At 41.1% G+C, this 20,386-nt stretch overlaps 2 protein-coding genes across 2 annotated transcripts in view; one reads left to right on the plus strand and one right to left on the minus strand.

Moving 5' to 3' along the window:
- LOC147998918 (disks large homolog 5-like) overlaps positions 1-7,718 on the minus strand; it is an 81,511-nt gene extending 73,793 nt beyond the window's left edge. The window contains exon 1 of the transcript XR_015643812.1: positions 7,089-7,718. The gene's annotated coding sequence lies outside the window, so the exon portion shown is untranslated. The remainder of the gene's footprint in view (positions 1-7,088) is intronic.
- A 6,101-nt stretch (positions 7,719-13,819) lies between these two features.
- Positions 13,820-19,079, plus strand: LOC134483567 (uncharacterized). The gene is made up of 6 exons (XM_087595737.1): positions 13,820-13,991; positions 15,008-15,167; positions 16,354-16,497; positions 17,130-17,296; positions 18,018-18,123; positions 18,247-19,079. Exons 1-5 carry the CDS (start codon positions 13,865-13,867, stop codon positions 18,080-18,082), a joined length of 663 nt encoding a protein of 220 aa, XP_087451863.1. The 5' UTR covers positions 13,820-13,864; the 3' UTR covers positions 18,083-18,123; positions 18,247-19,079.
- Positions 19,080-20,386: the final 1,307 nt, after the last annotated feature.

Genomic DNA, 20,386 nt, shown 5'->3' on the forward strand with positions numbered 1-20,386 from the left:
AATTTCCTGGTGGAAGCCATCACAGCATGAAGAGCTGTATTAAAGGGTTGTACCACTAGGAGTGTTTTGAGCCACTGCCATAGAAGCTGACAGATGGGAACAGACTCCTCAGATGAGTAGAGACCCATGGCAAGGGATACTGTGTCACACCCTAGAACCCAGAGATAGAATCTATCCCAGGAGTCTGTGGGTCACCTTGTCTTAAATTCTCCCAGGGTCAAGAATAGCATTGATCATCTCAGCAGAGTCAGCTTGCACAGCCCACATCAGGCCCATGGCTTCCCTTTACAGAGAAGGATGTGGGTCTGAGTGACAGACAGTGAGACTGAGGGGACCCTGGTACTCATTTGCTTTGAGCTGTGGTTTCTTCACCTGTAAAATGGACGTGTTTCTGCTGAATTGGGTTGTTGTGGAGATTAACAGAACATACAACCTGCTCAGCGTCTGCCTGGCATGGACACCTGCTGGTTAAATGGAAGCTGTCGATGGTGATGCATTTAAAAGTAGAATCTCTAGCCCGATACTGTTAGATGTAGGTGTTGTAAGCATTTTGTGATTCTAAGACAGCCTCGCATTAAAACAGAAGGCTCTTTTTTTAATTTTTTAAAAAATGAATCAGGTATAAAATGCCAATATGAAATAATCATACTCAGAATTGAGCTAATTCCTGTGAAGTCATTTAGTTTTTCATTTTCTGCTTCTATTTTCAAGGCATCTAGAGTAGAACTATCTGAGATCCTAAGGCCTTCTATTATGGTGCTACCCATTCATTCCTCTCTCCTTGAGGACTTCTCAGGTGACTTAAGAAAACCTGATTTCTTTTCAGATTGTCCCCAGCTGGTGTGATCTCTCTGTCCATGGCCCTTGCCAAAAGCTGCAGAGCCAATGTGTTGTTTTACAACACAAAATTCCAGACGTTAATTTTTACCAATGAAGTCGCAGGAGTCAGATACAGAAGTCAACTCCCAACTGTCCTTCCTAATTCACTGACCTCCCAGAAGAGCATTCCTGTTCCCTCTGCACACTTTCTAAAAATCCTTCAACTCAAAGACTTTCCATTGGTTTAGTTATCTTCATTTCCTTTCAAGTCCTTCCTTGACCATCTCTGAACCTAAGTGCAGTTTTAACTTTGCAATAAAGGTGTGTGGTAGGTTAGCCTTACCAAATTAGAGTCCATGTTTGCATCAAACAACCAACCCTCGTGTTAAATGTCTGTGCCATGGCGATGCTATACCACACAATAGTTTATCGGTAAATAATACATTCTTGGAGATCACAGTGTGATCAAATATTTTGTAACATAATTAGTAATTTTTGGTCTATTATATAAATTAAGTTCTTTGACAAGGATTCTGTTGATATCTGTCATATCTGAGTGCATCATCATAGGAAAACCAAGGAATATCAAACCTGGGCTTTTGAAACTGTTGCACATGGCCAACTGGGAACCAAAACCACCCAGGAGACTACTGATACTTGACACACATAAATTAACCTACCTATTTTCATATAGTTTATGTCAAGAGGTCACCATTCCTAACCATGTCTCATTATCCAACCTGCTACTAAATGGAAGAGTTGGCATCAAGGAGGTCACCCCACAAAACACAAAACACCCATCTCAGATAAACATGTATGGTTTATTGAATCCAAAACATCCATGAATTTCAGGACACAATTAAAAGTCCAAATCTAAGGATAATAGATATAGAACAGAATTAAGATTTCCAGTTCATAGGTCCAGTAAACATCTTCAATAAATTATAGCAGAAAACTTCCATAAGGTAAGGAAGAAAATGCCATAACTGTACAAGAGGCCTACAGAAGGCTAAATGAATTGTACCAGAAAAAACTCTGCCATTCACATAATAATTAAAACACTAAATACGCAGATCAAAGAAAGAACTTTAAAAGGGGTAGGGTATAAATAACCAGTAATAAATAAATTCAGACCTATCTGAATTACACCAGACTTCTCAACAGAGACTCCAAAAGCCAGAAAAATTTGGGCAGATGTATTGCAGACCCAGACTCCTATACCCAGCATAATTCTCAATCACCATAAATAGAGAAACCAAGATATTTCACAACAAAACCAAATTTAAACAATATTTTTCTTTAAGAGAGCACAACAGAGGATAATATGAGGAAAACCCCAAGAAAATGAGCTAAACTATACACAAGAAAAACCAAGAAATTAATCAACTCAATAATTTCAAAAAAGGGAAGCAAACAAACATGATTTCACCTATAACCAGAAAAAAGAGGAGAAAGCAGAAACCATTTGTCTTTAATATCTAACCAGATCCTCTGTCACCAGTCCCGCAGCTCCTAGGGACCAAACTGCCAGCCAAAGTATATACAAGGATGGCTCTATGGTTCTAGGTAACTGTGTAGAAGAGGACTGACTTAAGTGGCATCATGGGGTGGGAGGCCATTGACTACCCTGAGGCCTATTGCCCCACCAAAAGGAGATCCTAGAGGTGTGAGATGGGGATGGATATGTGTAGGTGGGGGAACACTGTCACATAGGCAAAGCTGAGCAGAAATGGGATGTAAGATTTGATGAGGGGAGTCAGGAAAGCGGGACAACATTTGAAATATACATAAATAAAAAAACTAATGATTAAAAAATAGCCAAAAATAAAATAAAGTAAAAGGTAAAAGAAAAATTAAAACAAAACAAAGCAAAAGAAATCCTTGTGGTGGAGTGGCCTAATTCTGCTTGTATTTTACTGCTAATTTGTAGAACTCAAGACTGGTTAATCCAAAAAAAACCTGACCCTGCTCCCAGTTAACTGTGTTTATAAAGAAGCCACCAGCCAACAGCTGCACAGCCAAGAGATGGGGGAGGGGAGCTTTGAGGGCTTTGCTAGAGAGGATCATGAGGAGGGAAGAAGGAAGAAGAAGCTGCCAGAGAATAAAGGAAGAACGTGTGTGATGGAGAGGAGAGAGGAAGAGGACAGCAGCCATGGTTAAGGGAGAGGAGCACCTGGTCCTGCGGGCTGTCCAAGGGGAACAAAGAGCAGCCAATATGCTACACAGTCAGTAAGAGTTGAGCGTTATTGTTTGGAAAGTAGATCTGATACCATGGAGGGCAGGCAGCTGCACAGCTACTGTGCTGACGAATGCACACTAAAAATAAATTTAACAAAATATGTATAACCAGTAAGACAGCTCTGTAGAGGATCCTAAAAGGAATACTTTAGTTTGAAGGGAAGCATAAAATACCAGAGGACACAGGAAATAATGTAACAAAACTATGACAGTCAATCAAAAGAGGCCAATAAAAACCACAAAAATTAACAAAATGACAAAATTTAATACATGTCACTAAACTCAATTCCCCAGTAAACAGACATACATTTAGCCAGAAACAGGATCACCATCATGAGAGATGTAGAGGATATACTAGGGAAACAGACCTAAGACACAGGTCCCTATAGCAATTCTATGCAGTTTCTCTATCTAGCTGACAGAATAGATTTCAAACCAATCCTGTCCACAACATGTAAGGACATTCACTTCATACTTTGCAATTATCAAAAGATACCACAACTCTAAATAAATACATATTAAACACAAGCTTCCTAATTTTAAAAGTACATACTATCAGATAGATATGAAACTACAGATTAGCTATAACAGTGGTTGTAATTGGTTTTAATAGTCCATTCTGACCAGTTGACAGATCACATGCAAATAAACAAAAGAGGATGAGCAGAATTCAGTGACATCATCAGTCAAATGGACCTAACAAACTACACAGAACTATACATATATTTTCTATCAGCCTGTGCTTCTGTCTCCAAAATTGACTACGGGTTAGGACACAGAACAACCCTCAGGAAAGATAAGAAGGTTGAAGTAGTGTCGTGCATTCTATCTGAGCACAAAGGAATCAAACTGATATCACACAATTGAAAGTACAGTCAGTGCACACACTCATGGAAAGTCAGCAACACAAACAACACACTACTGAAAGGGCCAAGGGAGAAATCCATAAGGAAAAATTAAAATTCCTAGAAACGAATGACAATAAAAACACAAGCACCACAAATCTCTGTGATACAACATAGTTTTAGGATTTATGTTGCAATCAGCAAAGCCACGGGAGTGGACCCATCTAATCCCTTTGTCATTCATCAGAAGTAGCAAATTTGGCGTGCGCTCTTTTTGGTTTATGCCGTGAATTTACTCACCACATTCCCAATTTCCCATTGCAATGATAACATTTACTTTTGGCATTACACATTGGATGTGTATAATTTGCCTTTTGATTTTGTAGGGGGAATAATTAAGGGACTGCCTGGAGTATCATAAAGCACTGTGGATAAACTGTACAGAGACCGAAAGACTACAGGAGTCTTGGAAGCTGAGCTAATGTATTTTTTTATTATGATATGTTTAAGAACCTATGAGGAATTGGGAGTGGAATATGGTGATCTGAATGATAATGGCCCCCATAAACTCATATATAGGAATGATTATTCCTGGTTTGTGGAAATGTTCGGTAAGAATTATAAGATATCGATTTGTTGGAGGAATGTTATGGGATTGGGCATTGAGGTTTCCAAATTCAATACCATTTATAGTTAACAGTCACTTTCTGTGTCCAACTTGCAGATAAGATGTAAGATCTCAGCCAGTTCTTTAGAAACATGGTGTCCTACCTGCTGCCATGTACCCCAGCATAATAATCAAAGACTCATGATCTTGAAACTGTAAGCTGCAATAAACTTTCTTCTATAAGTTCCCTTGCTCATGGTGTCTCTTTGCAACATAGAAAAGAAAATAAGATTGGAAGGAACATTTAAGTGAAAAATTTCTCAATAAAATACTGACAAATAAAATTCAGGAAAATACCAAAAGTATCAGGTACCATGATGACGCTGGCTTGATTCCAGAGGTACAAGAATGTTTCAACAAATACAAATGAATAAACAATTTACCACATAAAACCAAGAACAGGAAACACATGATCACTGCACTAGAGGCAGACAATTTCTTTAGCAAAATCACACAGCGATTCAAGAAAAAGTCCTGCAGAAGCTGAGATATGGAGAAGACATAACTTCACAATACAAAGGCAATATACAAGGCCAACAGCATCCTAACTGGAGAAAAATCTTAATGCATTTCCACTAAAATCAGGTATAAGTCACAGATGTTCAATGCTGAACTTCATGGGAATGAAAAAAAAATCTCAGAACTCACATGAAAGCACAACTGAGCAGGGCAGTCAGACACTGCTAACTAATAAGACAGTAAAGCACTGCGGGAGGCATCACCTTTAATGATTTCACCTTCATTTTGGGGAATAGTAAAAAAGAAAAACCAGCATGTTAATATCATGAGAGCAGACACAGTGCCTAATGGAATAAAATTGAAGAGCCTGATATTGGCCTATGTTCTTATCAGCATTTGGGTTTTGAGAAAAAGGAAAACAAACAAACAAAACAAAAAACTCACAACCCCCCCTCCCACCACCACACACAAGTGCAGTTTTCAACCTGTGGGTTGCAAGCCCTTCAGGGAACAACCACATATGAGACATACTTTATACATGCTATTTACATTACAATTCAAACAGTAGCCACCTTATATTTATGACTTAGCAATGAAATAATTTGGTAGTTGGGGTTGGTTACCACAATGTGAAGAACTGTATTCCTTGAGTTGTTCTTGGTCATAGTATTTTTCTGCAGTAACAGAAATGTGACTGATATATAAACTGGTACCGAAGTGAGTGGAGATGTTTGTGAGGAATCTCTTGATTTTTTGGAGGAGGGTGGGAGACTTTGGATTGGGAAAACTGTTGTATTATTTAAGGAGATCTTAACAGTTCTTTTAGTTTGCCACATGGGAGACATAAGTATTGTGAGTCTGTGCAAAATAGAGCCTCTCTGATGAAACTTCAAAGGATGGCAGGAACTCAATTGGTGACTGGCTTAGAAGCAATTGATATAATTTTGGCAAACAATCTGTCTCTTTTCTGCCTGGTTACTAAGAAGTGACCTGAAGATAAATAAAAAGCTAATTGACTAATTGTTTTGAGCAAACTTCAAGGGGTAGATATCCGGTGACCTTCCTCATATGGTAGGAATGTGTGTTTGTATTTTTCATTGTTAATGTAGCCAGGACTTCAGTTAATCCTGCCACATTCAGGGTCTGGACGCATAGGAAACTGCAAGATCTCCCAGGATTTGGAAAATGTCCCAATTGTTGAAAGGTCCCCAAAACATGTTGTCACCCCACACACATTGGGAAGCAACTTAAAGGAACATGACCCCCTCATTCTCAAGAGGAAGGGTGGGTGGGTGGTTATTTGTCTGCCGTGGGCTGTAGATGATTATTGTCAGTTAGGGGGTTGGTTGCAAGTTCTTACTGGCCATGGTCAGGGAGGAAACAGTAAAGCAGATTCGAATCAGGGATGTCTTTCTTCCTTTCTCTTTCTCTCCTCAATTCTCTGTCTAATGTTGTGGGAAATCAGGAGAAGGGACTAAAATGACAAAATCATAGATCACTGTATCTCTATTTATACTAGAAAGCAATACCAAGTCTCAAATATTTTAGGATGGCATGGATTTTTGAATGATGATAGAATTTAAAATTGTACTTGCATAAATGATTCAATTCATTTTTAAGATATAAGTATATGCAACTTATTCACAATGTGGTGTAAAATTCTAATTTTATAAAATTACTACTGCACACTGCCGTGGATAATTAAGGAATTCAAGCTAGTACTTTCCAACTATAAATAATCAGTTTTCCAGTCATGTTAGGTACTGCTTTAGTTAGGTACAGAAATAAGCTTTATTTAACTTCCTGTGTATGTTTTTAAAGTTAAGTAGGAAGTAAATCCCTTGGGGAAAAAAAGCCACATTTGTCCACTGAGATAGACATTATATACAAAGGTGGTTCTCAAATCCTTTAGAGATCTGAAGAATCTGCCATTTCAGATGTCCTAATAGTTAAAGGCTTTTCACAGTGGGAGAGACCTCAACTCCTGGTAGTGTCCCCAATCTATTCTGAAAAAGATGATGGGCTCTAAAGAACCATTGGGTGAAATACTACCCACTTACCTCTACTGCTGCCAGAAAGCTGTCCAGACTGTGCAGAAGTTGATCATGGGGAAGTCTGTGTCCCAGTTTTTGGAAAAAAAAAATAGGATAGTCCTTCAAGTGACCTGCTTCAAAGGATTGTTGTCAGAGCTCCTGGCCCAGTGAGTTGAAGGTGGATGCCACAGTGACACAGGAATATTTGCTGACTGACTCCCAGGGTAGCCAACAATTTCTGTCATTTCTTTAGATTTGGAAGCTGTTTGCTCTGAATTTCCTTTTATTCAGGCAACATTTCTCCTCCTCAGATCTTGGATGGGGTTGAAGATTAGATAGTTTAGTCTTAACCTTTTCTTGTTATGAGAATCAGAAAAACAAACTTGTTCACCATCGTGCAGAAATGTGACAGCCAGGAACCTGGACAGGAACAGGGTGGACATGGGAGGCTCAGAAAGCAGGGCTCTATGGACACTCCACAGCAGTATCAAAACTCCTGTGATAACCGCTCTGGCACCATAAGTCCTGAGAGAGGATGGGGATGCCAGGAGAGTGAGCGTGGTCTGCCCACTGCCTGGGACTTTTAAAAGCTTGTACCACCCCGAGCACATAGAAGAGCTTGAGCAGAAAGAGGCCGATGCCCAGAAGCCGCTGCTGTGGTAGGAGGCAGTTATGGCGGTTGGAGGTGGGGGTAGAGGTGGAGGAGGGATGGGAGAAGACCGAGGAGTTTCCCCAAAAGACAAGAACAGACATCATCCTTACTACTCCAGAACCCACGCCAATCCACCCCACCCCTAAAATGCCCAGTCCACTGCCAAACGTCCCCATGCCAAGTATTCACAGCTTCATCCCCACTGTGCTCATTTCTTATTTTTTTTAACTTCTTATTTATTCTCTGTGAACCTCACATCCTGCAGCTCAACTCCATTCATCTGCCCTCCCCTCAGGTCTGCACTCCACCCTTGCATCCTGCTCTAAATCAGAGCAAAAATAATCTTCGTGTAGAAGCTGAATAAAGAAAATTTGTACGCAAAAAATGTGTCAAATTTTAAGGATGAAAGACATAAACGCTTAAATTGTTTGGAATTAATGAAAGTACATTTGGTCTCAGAAGACTTATTATGGTTAATAAATGCAAGTTATGATAGATAAGGGATACAAAGCTTAAAAAGTGATAGAAAATGATTTAGGTACAAAATTTTAGACTAATATAATTTAGATAACGAAGTACCTTCTCCAATTTTGCAAAATACGAATGGACAGAATATTGTGACAGTAATTCTTACCTGATGCATCTCATAAGTTTTCTTATTTTATCTAGCTTATTAATGTTAAATTAAAGGTATTTCTTGGAGTAAAAGGGGAAATGCTGAGGTGACCTCCCTTTGTACTAAGGTGTGTCAACTTTCAATTGTTAGTTCTGTACTGGCAGTGAGCTAAGTGCTGGCAGGATTTCTCTTGTCATTTCTATGTCCCATCATCAGGTTTGCTATTTTGTGGATGTTTGTCCTTCTCCTCAGCTCAACACAAGCTAAGAGATGTATCAGGTGTTGTCTCACTGCCGATTGGATGTAATAAAGATCTGATGGCCAAGAGCTTCGTCAGGAAGTATGTGGGCAGAACTTCCGGGCATAGAGAGGGACATAGGCAGAGGCAAGCTGAAGCAGGAGATTCAGAGTAGACATGGGCAGGAAGAGATATGGAACAGACCACGGCAGAGGGGTAAAGAGCTAACCAGCAGGTGGGTCTCAATGGTAGAAGAATGGGGTTAATTTTTAGAGAAGATGAGGGACTGCCCAGTGAAAGGCCTAAGATTCAAACTATGTTCGAATTCTCCATGTCCCATTTACACCTCAGGCAACTCTGTGAAAATAGTACACAATACAGTATTAACATGGCTTTGAGCCTGTGGTTTGGTTACTTTTGGTCACTGTTCCTCAAGACTGCAGGAGAAGGAACAACACACAGGGCAAACACATGAAAACCATGTGCAGCTTAGAGTGGAAAAGATCACTAAGAAGTTTAATGTCACAGCAAATTCATGTGCTGAAGAGGAGGGTGACATAGTTAAGGAGATGAATGTTATTAACGATAAACCTCCTGCCTCTGTACTGTAGAGATGTGGAAGGTGTCCTCAAGGCAAGACTCTTACCAATTAAAGTTCCAACTTGGAAAAGGGAGCTCAATAGATTTCGTGCTCCTACAAAGCAAGTGCATAGGGAAGCTGCTGCAGTTGTCATCCAAGCAGGCAGCTGACAGTTCAGTGCACCTCATGTGGCACGGAATTTGGAGGAAAAAAGATTTTAAGATTCAGGATGACATGAACAGGACCAGGAGACTCTCGCATTTATGTTTTTATTATTTGAGGCTTGAATTAAATGATACTCATAGTCTGATGTTTTTTAGTTTTCTTTCATCACTTTATCTACATTTCCAATTTATCTCCCACTCCATGTTCCTCTACATGAGTCTCTCTTCTGTCCCCCACACCCTCTCCCTATGAGATTGCTCCTCCACCCACCAATTCACTCCCGCCTCAGAGGCCTAAGTTCCAATATCATGGTTCATGAAGCTTCCTCAGAAACAAGGTTCTCCCGTCCCAGTGATCCCAGATAAGCTAGTCCTCTGCTACATATCTACCTGGAGCCATGGGCACACACTGATTCTTTTATTAGTTACCTTAGTTAAGGTGTCTCTTCACCTTAATTCAGGCTTAAATTCACTTTGCATCCCAATTGCTGTCCTTTCTCTTGTTACTTCTCTCCCACAGTTCCTCCCCAATGTCCTCACACCATCTCCTCTGAGAGAGTAGAGGAATATCCCTCAGAGTGTGCCTCCACCAAGACACATCAAGTTTTTGTAGGGCTGGTGGACCTTCTCCCACTGAGGCCAGGGAAGACACCTGAGTTAGGGTATCAGATTTCACAGACAGGCAAACCTTTGGGGATAGCCTCGGCTCCAGTTACTTACAACAGTGTATGTAATACTGTATTAAACTTAGTAAGGTTTATTTACCTTCACCTAGCAACTCATCCTGAGAAACAGTGCTCTGGCCTGATGCTTTTGTTTTCAGCCCTATCTTCCTCTTTCTTCTGTGCTTACCACTGTAACACAGGAGAAGCTTCTAATATTAATGTTGCCAGATCTTTCCGGTCTTGGGGGATAATTCTATTCTGAGTTGTATATGGATTTAATATCTTCTTTACGTATGATGAATATATACTTCAGGAAAGGACTGCTTCCTTGTTTCTATTAAGATCTAATATGACGAAAGGATTCTGATTAATATTCCAGAATCGTAGGCCACCAGGTTGGTATGTCATCACTCACTGAAGTGAGGTTAATTGTATAACACCTTTTGGCCACCCACTTTCAATGTCATTATGTGGTATTGCCTTAGGCTCTTTTCTACATTCCCCTGCTTTTGGCTGAGTATATGTTTGAGGTCTCTCTGTGACTGTGCAAAGAAGTAAGAGCTAGGGCTGGGCCACAAAATAAGAAAGTACTTGTTCATCCAAAAACAAAAACAAAAAACAAACAAACAACCAAAAAAAGTTCTAGGGTAAAATATCGGTGCTAGTGCTGAACTGAACTGCCAGAGGTAATTTTTTTTAAAGTAAATAACACTATCTTGGGGCTGATAATATGAATCCAATATCCTGTAACATAAGTTTGCAATGTTGCCTGCAATTTATAAATCAAGTCTGACCACCATTTTGGTTCTTTCCAATCATGTCTGAGTGCATCATCATGGGAACCCCAAAGAAAATCAGAAATGGGTCCTTGAAGCTGATGCACAGGGCCAGTATAGACCTGAATATTACAGAGGACACCTTGACTCTTAACACAAGGGATCATTTCTCCATCCCTCTGGTCACATAATTTATGACAAGATGTCACCTTTCCTAACCTTAGCTTCTTTTCCTAAGTGCTGCTGACGGGAAGATTTGGTGTCAAGAGGTCTGGACTCAGACCACAGGAACACTGAATTCATTTAAATAGGTGTAGTTCATTGAATGCACACACCAATACAGTTCAACCAGAGCAACAGCTCACAACTGTGTACTGGACATTGCTAGGCCCAGCTCATTGCAAAATCCACATGGGCTAAAGCACAAGTGCTGGAAATGCTGCTGTCTATGGGCCCTGACTCGGGTCATTTTACACATAATTGTTCCTATTTTCCTTGAATCTAATGGGTACTATGTGAAGCTCATAGTTGGGGAACTTGTTAAGATTAACAAACCTCGTAACATACGGAACATAACAGGGTATGTGACCAGCACCACACAGTTCAATGTCAGGTTTTTTTGTTTTTTGTTAGTTTGTTTGTTGGCATCCATGATGTGGAGGCGTATTACAGAACAATAGGAAAGAGCTGGCTGCTGTGTAACAAATTTGCTGCTATTAAGGTAGGTACGGGAGCAAGACCTCAGCAACAGCCCTTAAGATGGGAAGGAGATGATGTGTTTGATACCTGAAAGGAGCTGCCTCAGCTGTGTTTCTCTGCCTGCTCAGTGCCCATTCACCATCACTCTGTCCCTGAAGAGGAAATCAAGGTCTGCCCCCTGCTGCCTGTGAGCCAGGACTAGGCACAGAAAGGCAAGGCCACAGCGCTGGTTTCCAATTCCTCAGTAATGCTGGATTTCCAATAATGTACTTGTATACACAAATACAGTGTGGTAAGTTACAATATATACTAATCATTTCTTACATAGGGCAACAGTTGACTGACTACAACTAATTCTATTTAAAAGAGAAAGAAACCTGGCTCTTGTGGAAATATACAAAGAAATATCTATGGTGGTGGGGAATGAATTCTGCCATGGACTGAACTCAGAAAAGAGGGGTTGGAAGAAAGATGCATGGTTAAATAGCCCACCAGGTTCACATTGTGTCAGCTTGATTTAATCTAAGGACAAAAAGTGGAGTATCTCTGATGGCTTTCTTTTAAACCCTTGAAAGGATCCCTGGGGACTGGCCTCAGTACTTCATACTTCTTGCTGGGGCAACAATGCTCAAGGAAGCTTGAGACTGTCATAGGCACAGTATTATGCTAGATATACAGAGTAGATAATACTAAGATGTTCAGATGGTGATATCCATTTATATATACTCTTAATGTGGACCTAAGAAAAGAGAGATCAAGGTCCTTACAATAGAAAGATCAGTTCCATTTTTTTCTACCATTCCAAACTGAACGACTGGTAGGGAGAGAATGGTAGATAATCGAGAATTGGTGGATGATGCTTTGAATGAAGTGTGGGTTTCTGGGCTGGTTTTAGACAGGATCTCAAGTATCCCATGTTGCCCTCTCCCTGGCTGGCCAGGTTCACTTTGAGCTCAGATAAACCTCCTTCCACTTTCCAATAGATAGGCTTACAAGAGTGGCTTCCAAGGACTGTGAGGACAGCATTAGCCTTTGACAGTTGAGGTGTGTAATCCACAACTATAGTTTTAGCCACGTTTTCCCATGTCTACCAGCTATTTCAGATTGTTGCTGTTCTATGCCTGACAATCAAGGACACAGAAAAATAACCTGATAGAGAGCAAGGACATGGTGATCACATCCTTACCTCTTCTGTACGTTCTGGATGAGGTTTGTTAAAATTCCAATATTGCAAAAAGCTTTATATAGGGACATCACATCAAGGGTCACTGTGCACTGTTCTATCTAAAATGTCTAATCAGAACTGACCACCAGATAACACTTCCTGCAGTCCTCATATGAGAAGCTTTGGATTTTGTTTTGACTTTTCCTTTTCTCTGTCTTTCTTATTTTTTGCTATATGGGTTGAGAGAAAGATAGTTAGGGCCATGAATTTGCCCCCAAAATTTGAACTATGGATGTGATCAATCAATGTTAGTGTGTGCATTCTATAAAGTATTCATTTTTCACTATGATAGATGCTTTTGTGTTTGGTGTGGTGGCCATTTTCCAGTGTACAGGTGCTGGGACCTTGCTCTATCCACTTAATGATGTTTATAGCCTCATTTTAGACCTTTCTGTGCACCCCCTATATCTCTTGACTATTTTATTTTTCTGATAGAAGCTCATGGTATATCTTACTCAGGCCTGTGAGCAGTGCTCCTTTGGCGACATTGGTGCAGAGAGGAGAACCCCACAAGCAGCATGAGGTTCCGTTCACTGGTGGCTCCAATATTGCACTTTCCTCTGCCAACTGGTCTCCACACTTTTCCTAGCACCATAAAGATTTCAACTCTTTCTCCTAAGGAATATTCTGGCAATTGTCGATTGTTAAGCACATGACTTCATGAGTGTTCCCCTAACACACACCCATGTTGTAACCTACATGCAGACTATTTCTTGATGTGATTTAAAGCACCCGTACATAATGAGACAGAAGAAATTTTGACTGCATATTCAAGCTGGTATGAAATCTCAGGAAGTTTTAATGGCTAACATTGGTGAATGAGGATAATTTGAGTTAGGATGAGACATTTTGGGGCAAGATATAGGAGGAAACATTCATTTAGATGCATAGGAATTACTAAGGTTTTTTTATAATCAAGCCTTGAAGAAAATTTGGCTTTGGAAGCAGGAGATGCTCAGTGACTCTGCCCCAGGAAAGTCTCTTGGAAAGGGCACCTCAGCTTATGCTCAGTACAGGGAGAACATTAGCAGGGAGGCAAAGTCTGCTCCCCATGACATCTGCTGTCCCTTCTTGGACATTCTATTGTCTCCTAGAGAGTTCTGGCATCCTCTGTGATGTCACCAGACATCAGTGACAACCAGTGCCCTAGTTTCTCTCAGTCTGAGTCTGGCAGTTACAAGCTAAGACATGTTTTCCCGTCTTCGCAAGTGTTTTGGGAGGGGGAATGTCGATTGTGGACAGACTAGAGTGAAGGAATCTGGCCTTTCGTCTCAAAGTAATGATGGACAAAGACAGCACTTCTGGGGAATGTTTAGTAAGTTCTGGGCAGTATATTTTGAGCTCCCTGTCAGGGGGGCTGGAGGCTTAAGCTGACCTTTCTAGCAATGGGCCACAACAACTGGAGCATCTGAAAAGGAATTGAATTTCCATGAATATCACAATTCCTGAAAGTCAAGGATTTCAGAACTTTAGATTCTCTATCCCCACTGGGAGGATATGGTTAGGCCAATGCTATTACACTGTGAACTTCTGGCCTTTACTTTTCAGTTCATTTGGTATGTTACATTGATATAAAAACACCATCAGGAGTCATGGAGGGTCCACCTTTTCTGAGTTTAGACAGGGCAGCAATGTACTTCACTATCATTGCTTCTTTAAATACAGTGGATATCTGACAGTAGGAACAGGGAGAAAATTGTGCTCCAGGCAATAACCTTATGTTCTTAGACCTTCTCTGATTTCTTCTAATTGCAGGGTCATCCTTAGCTTTATATATTAGAGGTTGTGTGTTACAAACATTTTTCTAAAATACCAAAACTATTTGGAATATGTGGACCAAGATTCAGCCTGTAACCCATTGGCACTTCAGGGGTTTGGTATTTCAAATAGGGGAATTGATAAGTCTGTTGACCATGTCCTCCCTGGAAATGCATTTAATCCAAAGATATTGGCCTAGAGTATCAGGGTAGGACATCTGAGTGTCTCCAGTCACTCAAGTCCTGTGGATGGTGAATTTATCATCTGAGTTCTGAAGCCACAGGGGTGAGGGTCCTGAAATAAAGCTGTACCCTGTTCAGTTAATGATAATCCTGGAGAAGCCATCTCCGTAGTACATGTAAGCACCTGATGTCCGGCATAAGGAACACCTGGCTGCTTACATCTCTTGGTCTCTATAGAGTAGTGGGAGAACTGAGATCCACTGAGGATAGACCAATCGCCTAGCAGTGACACTGGGTTCCAGGCTTGTTCTCCTGTTTAGGCCTAACTGTGGTCTATGTACACACTATGCATTCTCCCCATGCAGGTTCACTTGTGTTCTTCTACCTACAGACGCTGGGAGAGAAACATCTTCCCCTGAAACTGCCCCAAGCGAGAAGCAGGTCAAGAAGGAAAAGGAGAGGCTGATTAAAGAGCTGCAGCTCATTACCGAGGAGAGAAATGACCTGAGAGATCGCCTGAGGTTTCTGACAGAGAGATCCAAAAACAACAGGTATGAATCGCTCCAAACACTCTTGTTTCATTCCTGGGTCTGCAAGGTCACCTTCATCTTATCCTATTAAGGTTTTGGGTTCTAGAAAGCTGTGCATCCCTAACCACCCTGTGCTAAACCTCACCTCCCATATAGAGGAGATTCAGAACCTTGACCCTTCCTGAGGAGAGAGATGGACAATGGACTCATCTGCTTCCATTTATTGAAAAGCAGAACTTGTGGTCTGAATGAAGAATTCGGGGATAAAGTCAGGGAGAGTGAGTGTCTAGTGTGCATTTGCAAAGCCCTTGACAGCTGGTGGCTGTGCAAGATTGTAATTGCAGTGAGTTTATGGTGAGTCTCTGTACTTGCTAGGCAGGGACTGAGTGCTGGAAGATCCAGGCAGCAGCCTGAGGGGCCTGGTCCCAAACAGTTCATCTCAATGCTTGACTAGAAGTTGTCAGGCTCAGGCCTGTTTGTTATTGTCTGTGTGTCTGTGGGAGCCCCTCAGACACAGCAATGGTGCATGCATTTCTCCTGGTTCTCACAGTGCTCTCTGTTTCCATATTTGCTTTTCTCTTTCTCTGACTCTGTTTACATTTCTCTTTTTTTTGTGGGTGTGTCTCAGTCTGTGAGTCTGTGTGTGCATACATCCAAATGCATATGCACAACTGTTATATGTTTATATTTCCCTCCACACCTGGAATATAGGAGTCTATGTCTTGGCCTGAGTATTTACCTGTGACACTTTCATGGTGATGTGAATGCTTTGTTCTGGGAGCCCCACGGTCAACAGCACAGTTCTTTGCTTATGTGGCCACGTTTGCCTGTATATTTGTATTCGTTGTGCAGATTATAATTTTGGGTTGATATATGGTCTGTTATCAGGACAGGAAAAAGGAAATCACAGGATTCTGGGTGCGTTGGGGGTGGGGGAGCATGGAGAGGTGTGGCCTAGGCTCTTGATAGCTCAACTGGCTGGACTGCAGATTTCCTCTTGATTGAATAAAGGGAGCCAGGGAACCCTCCATCTGGATGCCGAGATTCTGGTGTGCTGGACGCAGAAAAACATGTTTCTGAAGCTGAAGAATGTCCAATATGTAGAATTCAGAAGGTGTCCTTCCAGGACTGGTGTAGTACAGGACCCACCCTGAGTTCATATCTTCCTAAATGCTGATGTTCATTGTATTCTATCATTTGGGGCCAGGCCACACTTCAGGCCAAATCCATATTATGAAGACCTGGAGAGAATGGAGGAGGTGGTCATGTCAATTCTGCACAACTTAGAGATGGAGAACACTGAGATCCATGAGAACAACCATAAGCTGAAGAAGGAGATTACCTTCTCTAGGTAAGTCCTGGTCAGAAAGGCTGTCACCTGTGGAATGGCCATTTCTGATTTCTTTGTTCTGGATTGGACGGTCTTCAGTTCTGGTTCTATCTCTTGTGCTGTTTACACATCAGTGTTCCAGGGTCATTAGGACTCAGTTTTCAGTTCCATAAAAGACTGTTACTCATCCCAGGACTGTCTAGGCATCTGCAGAAGGCTCTAGATAGAACAGCACTGATTGAAGTCAGCAGAACGTTATTAGTCTGACCTGGGCCTCTGGGGTCATACCAGGTTTTACAACACTCAGTGCGTGGACCACAGGGTTAGCATGACCTTCTCTTGGTTCTACTGACCTCTTTTGCGGGTGTTTGCCAACTACTAATTGATGTTGCCCCATGCATTGGGCTTTCATGGATAGTTGTAGATCCATGTTCTTTTTGAGAGATGTGGACACTAATTGGTGCTCGGGCCAAGCAAACAATTTATTCTTCCCTGAATTAACTCTTTGTGGTTTGTGCAGCAGCATTATGTGTATCGAGATGTATTTTATTAAGTCTTCATGGGTATCTGGGACCTGGTAGAGTTAGTGGGACTTGGGAGTAGGAATGGGAGAAAGGGGCAGCATGATCTTACTCTGCAGACTGTATTTCCAGAAACCTGCTCAGCCAGCTCCTGATGGAGAACACATGCAGGAAGAAGTTGGTCCCACTGAAGCAGGGGAGCAAGGAGGGACATCTTGAGTGTGCACTGAACCAGAAATATTTGGTTGACTTAAGCAAGAAAGATAAAGACCAGCAACGTCCAGACCCAGCATCATCTGGTAGGGACAAACAGCTGTGTTAGCTTAACAATATCTGATAAAATTTGCCAATTTGATACATCTTTGCTTCCTCCTACCTCCTTTCTAATTTACAATCACAACCAGCCAACCACCTCATGTAATGGAATTGTTCAATGCTCTGCCTATGCACAAATATTCTGGGAAGGTAAACACTTTTCAGAAATGGAATTATATTGCAAGTATATTTTGCTGCTCTTTTTGAAGCTGCAGTCTAGAAATGGTGACAGATGAATAACATACCTCATTATTGCATATCCATGTGATAGATTGGATCCTATGCAGAGCTTTGAACAAGTTCGTGGTTCTTTGCCAAATGACACTCTGTGTTAATGTGACTTCTTGTGTAGGAAGCATCTTTCCGGGATAAGAACCAAGTGCAAATGTCAAATTAGTACTTGTCATTGACTTTAACCTTGGTGACATATGGACATCTCCTTTCTTCCGGCAACCCAATGAGGTCTCTTCCCTGTGCCCTGTTCTTGGTTTGCACTGGTATAAGTCTGGGTCCCATATTGTCAGCCCACATTACAGTGAGGCTTGCCGGGGATTTTGCCCTACCTGCAGAGTTAGCAACAATGATATCAGTTAAAAGGTCCATGTCGACTGTCCAATAGAACTGAGGTGGTAGAAGGCAGCATTCTGACAGCTGGCTAGCATTTCCCCACCAAATCAGTGTCTTAAAACTGTGTTCCTCTCCCAGGTCTCAGAAAGTGCAAGAGAGCTGGAATTGGACACACCCCAGTAAGAGAGCTTCCTGAAGAATGAGTTGCTTTCTCAGGAGTCCCTGATGACAAACATCCTGAATGGTAACAATATTTTTTGGATGAATATTCTTCCTCAGAGTTAATTTGTCATTTCTTAGAGACCCTAAATTTATATAACACTAAGCCAGCCTGACTGATTGATGTCTTACTCACTTTCTTCTTCAGAAAACACAACTTGAGAGACAGCTTGGGGGACCGCCTTTCATTATGTGTGCTAGAGGAGAAACACCAATACGTCTGTGCTTCTACATGTTCGTTAAGAATATGCTTATGTTTAGAAATTTTTTTGTTATGATTTTAATTGAAGTTTTCTTTTTGTTGTTTCATATTTATGTGTTCTTGTTACTATTTTTCACTTTCAAATATTTTTAAATATTTTTATTCATTTTAATCCTGTTGTGTTGTAAATTATTTTGTTATTCCACATGAGGTGCTGTATTAGGTGGACAAGATCACCTATGATTAAATAGAGAGATCTCAGGAGATGTGTGTTCACAGGGAACTTACTGAGCTTGCCTGCTCAACGTGTTAGGTTGCCAGGCATCCCTTCAGAGCTCTGGTGTTCTGGACAGCTTCATCACCCGCCTGCTGGCGGTATGAGGACATCATCTGGGAGAAATTGTGCAGATGACTGAAGCAGAAGTCCGAGGGCTGTGTATCACGTCTCGTGAAATCGTTCTTAGCCAGCCAACAGCTGTGAACACAGGTTTCTTTTGGAGAGCAGGCCTGTGCAGGCCCAGAACCTAGGTGGGATAATTCAAGCTACCCTTTTTCCATGGCCAATCTCAGATCATATTCAGAAAGTATTTCTTGGGCTAAAGAGATGGCTTAGTGGTTAAGAGCACTGACAGCTCTTCCAGAGGTCCTGAGTTCAAATCCCAGCAACCACATGGTGGCTCACAACCATCTGTAATGAGATATGATGCCCTCTTCTGGTCTGTCTGAAGACAGTCACGGTGTACTTGTATACTATAAATAAATAAATAAATAAATCTTTAAAAAAAAAGAGTATTTCTTCCAGGTGATGGATTTCCAATTTATGGAATTGAACTAACTTACTGATGGTGGAAGTGACACAGAGAGTTAAAGTACAGAAGGAATAATCCAGAATGTCCACCAACAGTTGCTGTCACACCAGGGCTCTTAGAGAGCTCAGCTGTTAGAGAAGCAAGGTAGTCTTTAGTCATTCTCAAGCTTAGGTCTTCTAGTCATTATAAGGTGACCATGACACAAAAAGAGTCACCTATATCAAAATAGAGAATAGTAACTAGATTCACACCACACTATCACATTACTACTGTATTTGAGGTTCTCAGTTAATATCTAAGAACCTGGAAGAGGCCTGGGTCTTGCTACACATACTCATAATTTATGTCCCCATTGTCAGTTGAGATTCTTCATGCAGCCTGGGTCAAGGAGGTCATCCCACAAAGCACAAAACACCCATCTCAGATAAACATGTATGGTTTATTGAATGCAAAACATCCATGAATTTCAGGACACAATTAAATGTTGAAACCTAAGGATAATAAATAGAGAAGAGAATTAAGATTTCTAGTTCATAGGACCAGTAAACACCTTCAACAAATCATAGCAGCAAACTTCCATAAGGTAAAGAAAGAAAAGGCCATAAAGGTACAACAAGCCTACAGAACATCAAACTACTTGTACCAGAAAAATTCCTCCATTCACATAATAATTAAAACGCTAAATGCACAGATCAAGAAAGAACATTAAAAGGGGTAAGGTATAAATATCTAGTAACAAATAAATTCAGACATATCTGAATTACACCAGACTCCTCAACAGAGATTCTAAAAGTCAGAAAATCTTGGGCAGATGTAATGCAGACACAGGCTCCTATATCCAGCATAATCCTCAATCACCATAAAAGGAGGAACCAGGATATTTCATGACAAAACCAAATTTAAAGAATTCTTTTCTGTAGGAAAGCACAACAGAGGCTAATAGGAGGAAAACTCCAAGACAATGAACTAAACTATACCCAAGAAAAACCAAGAAATTAATCTTCTCTCAATAATTTAAAAAAAGAGAAGCACACAAACATAATTTCACCTATAACCAGAAAAAGAAGAGAATGCAGCAATCATTGGCTTTAATATCTGAACAGATCTTCTTTCCCTAATCCCTAAGCTCCCAGGGGCCAAACTGCCAGCCAAAGTGTATGCAAGGATGCTCTATGGTTCAGGTGAGGCTTGTTGCCCACCAAATGGAGATCCTAGAGGTGTGAGGTGGGAATGGATATGTGTGGGTGGGGAAGCACTGTCACATAGGCAAAGCTGAG

This window comes from Rattus norvegicus, chromosome 19 (assembly GCF_021556685.1).
Source record: "Rattus norvegicus strain SHRSP/BbbUtx chromosome 19, alternate assembly SHRSP_T2T, whole genome shotgun sequence".
In the NCBI taxonomy this organism is placed as follows: Eukaryota; Metazoa; Chordata; class Mammalia; order Rodentia; family Muridae; genus Rattus; species Rattus norvegicus.

Bases quoted from the DNA above. Each gene is read 5' to 3' on its own strand.
- LOC134483567 (XM_087595737.1), top strand. From the start codon at position 13,865: ATGTTTTCCCGTCTTCGCAAGTGTTTTGGGAGGGGGAATGTCGATTGT. The intron at 13,992-15,007 runs GTAAGTTCTGGG...TTCTACCTACAG, and splicing joins GCACTTCTGGGGAATGTTTA to ACGCTGGGAGAGAAACATCT. The intron at 17,297-18,017 runs GTAGGGACAAAC...TTCCTCTCCCAG, and splicing joins TCCAGACCCAGCATCATCTG to GTCTCAGAAAGTGCAAGAGA.